At 35.4% G+C, this 13,651-nt stretch overlaps 1 protein-coding gene across 1 annotated transcript; it reads left to right on the plus strand.

Annotated features, from left to right (window-relative positions):
• Positions 1–12,644: 12,644 nt before the first annotated feature.
• On the plus strand, positions 12,645–13,446 carry LOC145033361 (ethylene-responsive transcription factor ERF039-like). The gene has a single exon (XM_078982004.1). It carries the CDS (start codon positions 12,705–12,707, stop codon positions 13,326–13,328), a length of 624 nt encoding a protein of 207 aa, XP_078838130.1. The 5' UTR covers positions 12,645–12,704; the 3' UTR covers positions 13,329–13,446.
• Positions 13,447–13,651: the final 205 nt, after the last annotated feature.

Raw genomic sequence — 13,651 nt, forward strand, 5'->3', positions numbered from 1 at the left:
AATAGCTCAAAAACACCTCCAAGAGGCTGGAAGGTCGATTTAGGGATACTAGAAGTTGGAGGCTGAATTAGAAATGAGGGAAAAGGGTTAACATTAAGGTTATATAGGGTACAAATATGAATATTAGGGTTTCCTTCCAACCCTCGTATGCCCAGCGTACAAGGTCTCACACTCCGCTCCCATCACCGAAGTATGGTAAGTGTACGCTACATTATGTATGGCGTAACCCTCATCGCATGAGTACACCCCATGTACTACCTTGGTATGCCCTGTGTACTAGGGTCTTCCCTCAAACCCTAATTGAATCTGAAGGCCATAACTTCTTTAATACAACTCCGATTTCTACCATCCTTATATCCATGAAAATTTATCGAGAAGTCCTACAATATTATCAACTCATACTTGACTTAAAGCTCCCTGAACATAATATCCAAATTCCATAAAGGCCTGCTGCTAATTTACCAGAATACCCTTGACTCCAAAACTAACATCGAATGCCCAAATCATATGCATCCCATTACCCATACTCAAATGGGTAACAATTCAGAACAGGGCGTTACAATTTTTTTCAAGTAAGAGATAAGGAGGTAGTCTCATTCATCAAGCATAACATCCTCAACAGATTTTGGATCCCTATAGAGATCATACGTGACAATGGATCCCAGTTCATAAGAAAAAAAACACATGAATTTTGCACTAGTTGGGGATCAAAATGGTAACGTCAACCCAATTCACCCTCAAGCTAATGAACAAGATGAATCCAATAATAAGATCATAGTTAAAAACCATAATTATGGATTAGGCGAAAAGAAGGGAAGATAGGCCGAGGAACTTCCTTTTCTACTACGGAGATGGGACCACAGTTAAGACAACAACGAGTCAAACTCCATACTCTTTAGTATCTGGAGCAGAAGCCATCATCCTCATATAAGTAGTGATACCAACGGTGAGATACCATCTCCAGACTCAAGACAATAACGATAGGATCCTAGTTGAGGATCTTGATACTATTGATGAAATCTGGGACTTCACCAATATTCGTATTGTAGCTCATCAACAAAGGATCGCTAAAGCCTACAATAGGAATATTAATATATGAAGATTCCAAGTAGGCGACATGGTTTTAGGAAAATCATTTCAATACACCAAGGATCCTAAAGATGTTAAGCTAGCACCTAAATAGGAAGACCCATATCCCATCGATTCAAAAGTAGGAAATGGAGCATATTGGTTGGCTACTCTAGAAGGAATCATCTTACCAATGTCATTGAACACAATACATCTCAAGGCATATTTCGTGTAAGTAAAAGTCACAATGTTTCAATTATGAAAAGAACAAGGTACACACATACTCCTTGCCTTCACCTTTCCTTTTTTATTAAAATTTTCTCTCTTAAAGATCATTACCAACTTAAGCATGGGAGGGGTGTTAGCTAGACTAATGCCTACTCAAAGGTAACAATTGCAACATGCAGATACTCAAGGATCCTGACTGCTACAAATAAAGACCGATCATCTTTCCTCCGATCAAGGGTACTTAATCCCCTCTAAGATTTAAAGAGTTAATAAATTTTTTCATTCGTATTTAGGTTTCTACACCTCTCTTGGACGCACGATATCTAACTATGGAATGCGAATAAGGGGATCATTTAACTTTCTAGTGACTTGGCAACCCTCTTATTTCTGAACATATGTTAAGATCCTAAAGTTTAATCTACGACTTAAAACATTATCATGTTATCTTAAGTTGGGATCTTCTCCAATATTTCGTAAGTTGGCATCTTCCCTAGTATTTCTTAAGTTGGGATCTTCCTGAGTATTTTCTAAATTAGGATTTTCCCTAGTAAGACCTAAGTTGGGATTTTCCCTAGTAAAGCTAAGTAAGGATCTTCTTCAGCAAATTCAGAAGTTGGAATATACAAAGATCCTGCCTATACACGTTTCATGAGCACAAGAAAATTGAAGGACTTACAACATGAAACTTCTCTAAGTCAGAAGTCTAAAGGAAAATTCTAAAATCCAAGACCAAACCTAAGGATCATCAAGTTTTATCGATCCTTATTTCCTAAAAAATGTTTTCCTTATAAGAAGATGTTGGAATAGTGTCTAAGGCTGCAACCATATTAGGCAAGTACTTGACCCGGTTGTGCATGGTCCTTTTGGGTTGCCTTCACCAAAGCAACTTGACTAGAGAAATAAATAGAGAAAGAGGTTATTATGATTTATTAATATGTTATAAGAATAATATATTAAAGGAAAAATCATATTTGTTTAATTAATATTGGTCAATAATTAATTAGGAATTAATTTTGTGATCAAGTGTAATTAATTAAACTAAAGGGGCTGAATTGTAATTATGTGATAGTTGCAAAATAGGGCAATGGTTATCCTTGTTAAGTATGGATGAATTCAAGGATAAGGATATCCTTAAAATCGTCCAAGGTCTAAGAGATAAGGGTTTTCAAGGCTTATCTTGTGGTTGCTTGGTGGGCAAGTAACTGGATAAGGATAAGGACTGAAACCCTAATCTAAACCCTATATAAAGACCCCTATGACTTGGGAATTCATGTACATGCTTCTAAGAAGTCCCAAGGACGATTTCCACCTCCTCTCTTCTCTCTCTATAGCCTCTCCAATTGCTTATGGTGTTTGTGAGCCATTAGAGGCACTACACTTGTGGTGCTTGCTTTCAAGACTTAGGGTTTGAAGATTTAAGTTGTTATTGCAATATAACAACAAGAGGTATGTAATCTAACCTTGTATATTAATTTCGAAAATAGCATTATTCTTTAGGTTTTTATTCTTGTGTTCATAATGTTGTGTATCTAATAGCAAAACATAGATCCAAATCTACGATTGCATGCACACATAGGATTATTTGTATAAAACCCATCAGTGGTATCAGAGCCTTTGGTTAACTTGTTTTCAATTAGTATTATTCAATTGTATGAACTTGACAAATTAGGGTTTATAGCCAATAAACCCTAGGAGGCCATAGATTTCGAGATTAGGGTTTCATAACCCTAATTTGCGAAAATCTTGAAAGGGTTTTTGAATCCTTTCCTTTTAATCCAAGATTTCGAAATCTAGGGTTTGCAAACCCTTAGATTTCGAGATTTGCCTCCTTCCCCAAGATAAGATCCTAAATTTTAGGGATTTGGATAATCCCATATCTTGTAATTATCCTTCAATAGTTAAATATGGTAATTAAAGATCATGAACTATCCCATCCCTATTTTCGAAATTTATAGAGGGATTTAAGCGATTAGGATAACTTAAATGTTTAAATGGTAATTATCCTTATGATTTGATAATTTAAATTAATAGTTTAATTTAAGATACTTATTAAATCAAGAGTTTTAATATTTAAAATTTTAATTTAAATGGTATTAAATATCGAAATTTTTTAATTGATGATTAAAACCCTAGTATTTTGAAATGTTTAAAGTACACCGTATACTATTATATTATTACAAGCTTAATAAATATATATGTATAATTAATATGCTAGTCTTACCATTAGTAGGCATCATTCACGAAGCAGGTCTATAAGGTGGGTATAAGGTTGCTGCCTATAAAATGGCGCTTAATGGGTGTACACTCACACCCACCGCTTGCTTGATCGGTGGAGGGTCGTTAGCCGAATGGGTAGGATAGGGCAACCTCATCCTCTCATTAAAAGTATAATATGAAATACAAAGTAACTACATGTTTTTCAAAATTTTCCCAATCCTAGTTACTTTAGGAAAAGTGAATTGATGCAATCCCATGAAATTACACTTTGCACCTTGCTAAGAAGTTAGTGGAGCGTGTGTGGTTTACCGGCACACTAATTGGTTCTAAGCGAAGGTGGCAAAGGGTGATTCATTGTTTATCATAGTTCGATGGAGCGTGTGTGGTTTACCGGCACATCGAATAGGTGATTGTTACAATGAAGGCACCATGTGAATTTGCATGGTAATTCACACCCGCTTTGTGATCCTCGGTATCCCAGTCACAAACGACAGGGGCATATCGAGATTTAAACATGCCATTGAGAAGTTTCAATGAATCTCATCCAAACCTAGGAATTCTCAGTACATTTAGAACTTAGAGTTGTGTTTTTCATGGTGGAGAATTAGTGAATCGTCATTCACTTACCTTCAAATTGTTTGCATATTAGATTACGGCATCCATTTTCTAATGTGTAAATATTATTGTTGGATCCTAGCCCTAGTTTTCTTATTGGGTGATAATTAGGGATCCAAATTCTAATCTATCTTTGTCCTTTCTATTTGTAGATGTCGAACACGAACAACGCTGCTGCAAAATCGTTCACATTGATGAGCCTTTGCCAAAAGGTGACGTTCAATGGAACGAACTTTAGCGAATGGATAAGATACATTCGCACGATTGCTCGCTACGAGGACAAGGAGTATGTCCTCGATGAGAAGCTCCAGAAAATCAATCCTGAAATTGCTACTCCGGTTGAAATCACCGTTTTGAAACTCATGAGCGTGATGCAACGAAGGTTCATTGCATCATGATAGACACTATGAACTCCGAATTCCAAAAGTCCTACGAGGACATGTATCCGTACGAAATGCACCAAGACTTGTTGGAGAGATACCACCAAAACGCGAGACAAGAGCGTTACGAGATTTTCACTAACATGATTTTGCCAAAATGGGTCATGGAGAATCTCTTACCGTGCACCTGCAAAAGATGCAAAGGTATGTCGATCGACTTCGCAACCATATTAGGCAAGTACTTGACCCGGTTGTACATGGTCCTTTTGGGTTGCCTTCACCAAAGCAACTTGACTGGAGAAATAAATAGAGAAAGAGGTTATTATGATTTATTAATATGTTATAAGAATAATATATTAAAGGCGAAATCATATTTGTTTAATTAATATTGGTCAATAATTAATTAGGAATTAATTTTGTGATCAAGTGTAATTAATTAAACTAGAGGGGCTGAATTGTAATTATGTGATAGTTGCAAAATAGGGCAATGGTTATCCTTGTTTAAGTATGGACGAATTCAAGGATAAGGATATCCTTAAAATCGTCCAAGGTCGAAGAGATAAGGGTTTTCAAGGCTTATCTTGTGGTTGCTTGGTGGGCAAGTAACTGGATAAGGATAAGGACTGAAACCCTAATCTAAACCCTATATAAAGACCCCTAGGCCTTGGGAATTCGTGTGCATGCTTCTAAGAAGTCCCAAGGACGATTTACACCTCCTATCTTCTCTCTCTATAGCCTCTCCAATTACTTGTGGTGTTTATGAGCCATTAGAGGCACTACACTTGTGGTGCTTGCTTTCAAGACTTAGGGTTTGAAGATTTAAGTTGTTATTGCAATATAACAACAAGAGGTATGTAATCTAACCTTGTATATTAATTTCGAAAATAGCATTGTTCTTTAGGGTTTTATTCTTGTGTTCATAATGTTGTGTATCTAATAGCAAAACATAGATCCAAATCTAGGATTGCATGCACACATAGGATTGTTTGTATAAAACCCATCAGAAGATTCTCCTACATTATAATGAAAAGCCTATCCTTTTTTAACTAAGGATCCTAACTATTTCAAGATCTTAAGCAGTTGATTAGTTATCTTAGATTATTAGGATCCCAAAATTTCTTGTAAAACCTAAACTTTTTTAGGATCCTAACTATCTGGGGATCCTTATAAGAATATATTTTGATCCTACAACTACATCAAAAACAAGGAAAAATATATAAGCATCCAAAAGCATCAGATAAAAAAGGGTTGCCCATCAACCGTACAAAAGAGTGAAATATTTTCTTACAAACCCAAATTATTAAAATTGTTTTTAAATCAAACCTACACTACGGTTTGATGATCACCACCTAGAGTCACCTCCGTCTCTGAATTCTTCTCATCCTATTTTCTTTTCTTCTTCTTCTTTGCAGGATCCTAACCAGCATTAACAAGTTTTCCAGTTAACTTAGCCTGGGCATCATGTCAACCAGCCGCATTCCAGGATCCCACATTTTCATATCCTTTACGAGCTTGATCTTTTCCTCCCATACGACTTCAATAGCACTGCTCTTGAGCTCAACGATCACCTCATTGATCTCCAAGGCATGCTCCTCCTATTTTTGTGCCTTTTCCTTGCTTAACCACTCCACCCTGATCAAGAGATCCTTATTTGTTTCCTTCTAAACCTTCTCTTGATCCTTCAAGGCTCGCTTAGTCTTCTCAGCCCTGATCCTCAGATCAAAAGTGGACTAGGAGATATGATCGAAGACCTGAAAGGAGAATATCATTACAAAAACTAAATTTCAAAAAACAAAGATAAAAATTAAATAGATACTTACAGGTTGAGAGAATGAAACCAACTTCTTGAGCGCCTCCTCGGCTCCGAGATTTTCCAAGCTCAGATTTGCGCCCTCAACAATCTTCCTCTTTTGTGATCATAGAGTTTTTACAGTAAGATCAATTTGAGATCTCTTCAGAACAAGGGAGGAAGAAGCCTTTTCCTTTTTAATCACAATCAGACCACTAGAAACATCATATTCTAGATTACAGAGGGAAGAGAGAGCACTAGAGCGTGTGGCCTTAAATCCTATGCATTATGAAAGATCCTCATTAATTCAGGATCTTCATAATGAAGCAAGTATAAGCATAGGATCCATACCAGTAGCCATTGGAGAAGTGGTGGAAGAACCTTCTTGTGGGCCAGGATGTTCAAACTTGAAAGCTCTGCCAGCCACATATGATGCAATAAAGCTCACAACCTTATCTTCCGTATCCTTGACAACAAGAACAACTTCCTCTAACTTGAAATTTGCATCAAAACAAACAAAATAAGAAAGTGAATCTCAGGATCCTCAACATAAATAAAGAAACCCTACTCTTTTTTATCCAAGTTTTTATCAAGAGATCTCCATAAGGGATAGAGTCACGTCTCACAAAGAAATACTTTTCTTTCCAAGCACCATCATTTTGCTTGGATTTAAAAATAAGATGTGATTTGTTTGGCTTGAATCTTAATAGCAAAAGATAAGAACCAAAGGTGAAAAGATCATAAATATGGGTTAAGTCATGCAACCCAATGTCCAAATCCCTGGATTGATTCAACCGATCAACCTAGGAAAGGATTCTCTAGACCATTGGCATGGCTTAGAAGTAAGAAATCTTGGTGAGTTTGAAAAACTTAGAAACAATTCAAGGAAAAGGGTAAGAAAGACCTACAGAGAAAGGGTATTCGGGAAAACATACCCAAGTAGGAGATACAAAGTCTGGTTGATCCAGAACATCAAAAGGTTTAAAAATATCACCAGTAGGAAAAGCCCCATTAGCTTGCATAGATTCAGTGTCTTCGTTGTCAAAAGATCATGACTCATTATAATTCAAGATCTTTTGATCAATGAAGTCATCCTCAGAAGGGGCGACGATGCTGGCACGAGAGCGATTAATCTTTTTGCCCATGGTTAGAGGATTGGAAAGATAAAAGAGCAAAAAATAAGAAAGATACCTTCAGAAATCCTCGATGTTGCTCAAATGATAGCTAGAAGAATTAAAGAGGAATCAGGAACCCTAGTGCCCTATTTATGCGAAGATCACAGAGGAAGGATAGATGATTTGATAGATAAGTATGCCTATATTAAAGGCTAGAATTCTATTTGTTAGAATTCAAATTTCTTCATCTGTTAGAATTTCAGAATCCTTACTTTAATTTTGTTTTAGTTATATGATGAATTTGTTTCAAATATTAGGAATTAATCCAAAATATTTTTCACGTATAATTTGGGGGCAATTGTTAGGGGGGAAATCCCCAAACCCATCCATGATCCTAGATCTCAAAGAAATCTAAGGATCCTAAAACATATGCTAGGATCCTGATTGTTGTTGTTGTTGTTTTTGTTGTTGTTGTTGTTGTTGTTGTTGTTGTTGTTGTTATTGTTTCCTAACAAGATTAACGTCTATATTTCTTGTTTATTCCTTACTTATTCATAATTAGTCAACTAAAGACTCCTTAAGTACGAAGAACCATTTTAATCACGCTTAAGATCCGGAAATACCAGGTCAAACAACATCCAAATACATATTAAAGAGGAACCCAGAAATATCGGACTTTTAGTTACTTGAATTAGACTATAATGGCACATGTATTCTTCACACTAGACACACATCTAGACTACTGAAATATTTGTACTTGTATTCTTATCATCATTTCTGTAATTCTCATTCTAATCAATAAAATCAAACAAGGAAGGTGATCCCAAGGTTTTATATCGGAGATCCTATCAAGGATCAAGGGCTTTCCTTGTAAATCACTCTTGCCATTTTGATCTCAATTCGATTCTCGTAATAGCTACAACACCACAGCCTCTCGTGCAAATTGGTTGATTCTCATTTTATTGATTTTTTTACCAAAACACTCACCATGCTATCAAATTAACAAACCCGTTCAAATGCAAGGCCCAAAAACAACAAGTAAAGAAAAAACTGACATCATCAGCAGAGTGAGTCAATCTCAATCACAAAGAAAGACCCTATTCGCTACTAATGTGACCTCGTGACCTAGTGTACCAAATGGGATACGAATCCCACCCGTAGCATTGTCCCTAGTTCTCCATGTTCACTACTTCGACTTTGCATGTATGGATAAACTGCACTGTCGTTTGAGGGTCGTACAATGAAATTTCCAAACGCATACTCCCACCCAAACATGATGATTGATCTGACTTCTCTGAGTAGCTAACATCACTCCAATCCACGTACACCAGGTGTCCCTAAAGCATGTTTCAATGGTTACCTAAAAAACCACTCGACATCGACTTGACTTAAGCTCTTTTCCTCCAACGATATCCTTCCACCATGAAATCCAATAGGACAAGCACCTAAGTTTAGCTTTCTACCCTTTTACCCCCAATATATGTATTCCCTTTACTTTAAAGAATTTTAAAATTAATTCATTCACTTGCATGGGTCATACACACACCTTCCATTAATATTATGTAATCATTCTTGAATTTTATTTATTTCTTCAAGGCATATTACATCACATGTCCTGCTACAAAGGTATTTACCCAAAATTATCATATAACATCATACTCATCCATATAAAGAGATACACTGTTTAGCAACAAACTTTCCAACATGCATTTCCTAGTTCTATAAAAACATATTGAAACATAAATATACCATGCATAACATTATCTTTTAGCATAAAAAATATTCCTCACCACTAGCATACCTCTAACACACTTTTGATGCATAAAATGTTGATTTTAAGGATTCGAGAATACAAGAACTCCCTTATTTCACTTTTTGTATTAAAACACAAATCATAATTCATACAACACTAAAACACAGGCTGTAACACCTCATACAAACAAATAGACCATACATAAGTGCTAGACCATGAAATTTCCAAGAATGTGCTTAAACAACCATAAGAGTTGACTCACCACTAGTCCAAGTTGTGAAAGGTTATGAACAAAGGAGAGATGCCTTCTAACAAGCAATATAGCACCATTAAAAGAATACACAAGGTGCTGATAAGAAACATAACACAAAACAAAATAGTTTTGTTCAGACCGGAACCGTGTTGTGGCGAGCAGGGTGTTGTGTCGCGGATCGAGTACCAATCACAACCGGAGGAATGATCAAATCTCGTCACTGTGTCGAGGTGGTTGGTTTTCTGCGGTACAGAATCGTTGAATGTTACAAAATAGAAAAACAATGGACTGTCTTCTCTAGTCTGATGAGGGTTCGATCACAGCCTCATTTAGGATGATCTTAACCCCTCAATAACATATATAAGTTTCTAGAATGACTAGGGCATGATTGGGGCCAACTAACACACTTAGACTAAGAATTTTGTATCATCCAAGGTTCCTTTCTTATGTGTGGTTTAAAATAGAACAACGACTAACTAAATAGAAGTGTTTATACCTTCTGGAACCAAAAGCACCACCAAAGGCAAGAGCACTTGGACTATCTCTTAATCAAGATGGAGGTTAGAAGTAGGGTTTGTTGGCTTCAAATGGATGATGATTCCCCTGTTTAGGGTTTAGTAGTGTTTAAATATTTGGAAATTTGCATGTTAGACCCTCAAAGTGTGAGAAAATGACTATATGATCCATGTTCATGATCATATAACGTTTTTTTATTGCACTTTGGACCCTAAAAGTTAACTTTAACCATGAAAAAAACAACTTTAACAAGGAACCATAAAAGAACTAACCTCAAAGATAAAATTGGAAAATTCGGGGCGTTACACCCTCAGACACCAATTCCAAAATCTCTCATCTAATGACCTCATCGTTGATCCAACTCTCTACCAGAGTCTTGTTATATCTCTCCAATATCTCACCTTCACTCGTCCTGACATTGCTAATGCGGTTCAATAGATCTACTTATTCATGCATGATCATCGTAAACCACATTTTCTTCTTCCCAAACGCATTCTGAGATATATTCAGGGTACTTTGTCTCATGGTCTTTTCACTAGACCATCCTCTGTTGATCGCTTAGTCTATTACTCTGATGTTGATTGGGCAGGCTGTCCTTACACTCATCGCTTTACATTTGGCTTTTGTGTTTATCTTGGAAATAACCTTGTTTCCTGGTCTTCTAAACGTCAACATATTGTTTCGCATTCCTCAGCTGAGGCTGGGTATCGCGGGGTGGCCAATATAGTTGTTGAAGCTGCTTGGTTCTTTTTCGAAATAGTTTAAGCTACTTTGCTTCACAACCTTCTTCTTGAGTTATCTTGTCCATTATCTAAAGCAACGCTTGTGTTTTGCGATCATGTGATTACCATGTATTTATCTTTTAACTGTGTACAACATCATTGTACCAAGCATGTGGAATTAGACTTACACTTTGTTAGGGAAGGTGTTGCTATGGGATGTACGTGTCTTGCATGTGTCATTAGCTCACCAGTTTGCGGATATATTTATTAAGGGTCTTCCTATACAGTTATTTTTAGATTTTCGAGATAGCTTCAACATTTGTAAACCCCACGCTCGAGGGTGTGTGTTAGTTAACAGTCTTATTTTTACCTTTGTATAGTATAACCGGAATTTTATAATACAATATTACAATGATTTTAGTGTAAAAAATAATCAAAGGTTGTAAAGTTACCTATCGAGATATATTGAGATTTATCATATAAAACCGAAATGTGTAATTGAGGGTTAAGGAATTTAAAATATCTATAAAGAAATCAACTAAACAAGTCTTTAGAAAAGAAAGTTTTGATTTTTGTCAAGTTGAGTCTTGAGCAATAAGCCACAATAACCACTTGGATTTTGAGGATAGGGTTAGTCCGTTTCCAGGGAAATATATAAAATTCTAAGAAATTGGCACAAATTTTACTCTACTACGTACAAATAGTTATTGCACTAGTTCTTCTTATTTAAGAATTTTTGTGCAGAGAAAGGAGTTACCCGAATTTGTCATTTATGTAAGCTTTCAGCCTTTTTCTTTTCTTATCACTTTATTCCCACACATTTCCATTTCTTTGGGCATAAATTAATGTTTAGGCTTAATTGTTCTTAAATCGAGGATTATAATACTCTTTAACAAAAGCAAGCGCGCGCGCGCGCATATATATATATATATATATATATATATATATATATATATATATATATATATATATATATATATATATATATATATATATATATATATATATATATATATATATATATATATATATATATATATATTCATTTTAAAGTATCCAATTTCGAAAATAGGCCTTCTTTAATTAAAACCATTTTTCAGTAAGCTAACCATGTACAAAACCATATCCACAATCATTAATCAAATTTGAGGAACCGGAGAAATTACAGAATTAACGGTTAAAATTCAATAAATAGCCGACAAAACTTCTTAGACGGTTTTAAAGCGGCTTAAAATCTATACAAGTGTTTTATCACGTGATGAATTATCTTATTTAAGAAAATTAAGTTCAGATTTTAATAATAGTTTTATGATTATATATAATATATTAAAGATATACAAAAAAAAGTCCTCTTATTCATGTTAAAAAATTACTAGCTTTCAAAAAATAATCAACTTGTTCAATCTACCTACTTATTTCCTTTAATTAAACATAACCCATACTTATTTCCTATAATTAAACATAACCCATATGAGATTTATATTCATAACTTTTATATTATTTTTGACAAAAATGTTAATTAATTACTCATGTGTTTCTAAAAAAATTGAGTCACTTAGCAACCTATCTAATTCATTTTGGTTTTAATCGATTTATGTTTTTGTTTATGGAAATTATACAGTTTTTTTTATACACAACAACTTATGTTTTATAAAGTTATATAATATAACATTTTAAAACACAATTTATTATGCATTGAAAAAGAAAATTATCATATATGACTCAACTGCTCTTATTTATAATAGTGAAGTCTATAGTGTTTTTTTTAACGTAATTAGATCGTATGTTTTTGTGAAAAGAATTAAACTGTTAATATGAAAATTATAGACAAGATAAATTATTATCTTAAGTAATTTGTTAGTAACATCTATTAAAATTTATGAGAATAAGAATGAAATTAAAAAGAGGAAGAAATTAAAAGAAGAAAAGAGAAAGAGAGGATTATATAAGAGCGACACTTGCTCATATTCCTGTACAAGGACCTCTAAGCTTACTTCTCCACATGCCCTCCTATCCTTACCTACCACCACCGGCCATTCTATAATATCATGAATCACGCCACCACCTCTTCTTCTTCCTCCTCCACTTCCACCACCACCACGAAACGCTCCAAAGACGGAGAAATCAGCGACGAAGTTGCCAAAAAGTCCAAGAAAACCGAAAATATTGATCAAGGAGAACACCCCGTCTACCGCGGCGTCCGACGGCGGAGCTGGGGCAAATGGGTGTCGGAAATCCGAGAGCCAAAGAAAAAATCAAGAATATGGCTTGGGACATTTGACACCCCAGAGATGGCAGCTGGAGCCCATGATGTAGCTGCAATTGCAATCAAAGGCCACTCGGCTATCCTCAACTTCCCCGACCTCGCTAACCAGTTTCCCAAGCCGGCTTCCAATTCCCCTAGAGACGTCCAAGCCGCAGCACTCAAAGCCGCCACTTTAGTCCTTCGAAACCTTAATTCCAGTAAAGACGAATCGGAGCCGAGCCAGCTTGAGATTCCATGTACATGTTCTTCATCGTCACCTCAAAGTAACATAACTGATGACCCGTTTCTTGATTTGCCGGATCTCTTTATGGATCTAGGGAACCGGATTCTCTATACATTGCCGGAGAAATTTACCGGTAACAGTGAATTCTGGCCAGAAGACCATTTCTTGTGGAACTATATATAGTTAGACAAGTTTCTATGCCAAAAAATATTTACAATTAAAAACCAGATTTTTTATATATCAAATTGAAGTTATATTGTAATTTTTTTTTTAATTTTTGTATATTAATGAAGTTAATTTATGGTCATTTTTTTTATCTGCATGGCTTCAAGTGGAGTAGCTACCATTTCTTTTTGAACAACAATTCATTAAAAAACCAACTACCCTAGCAAGAAGCTAGAGCAGAGCACAAAAGAACCAGGCTTACATATTACTAATTAGCTAGGAGTAGCTACCAATTAAATTTTCTTGATTAGTTAATTAATACTTTAATCGAACAAAAAACT

This window comes from Lactuca saligna, chromosome 3 (genome assembly GCF_052625555.1).
Source record: "Lactuca saligna cultivar CGN05327 chromosome 3, ASM5262555v1, whole genome shotgun sequence".
In the NCBI taxonomy this organism is placed as follows: Eukaryota; Viridiplantae; Streptophyta; class Magnoliopsida; order Asterales; family Asteraceae; genus Lactuca; species Lactuca saligna.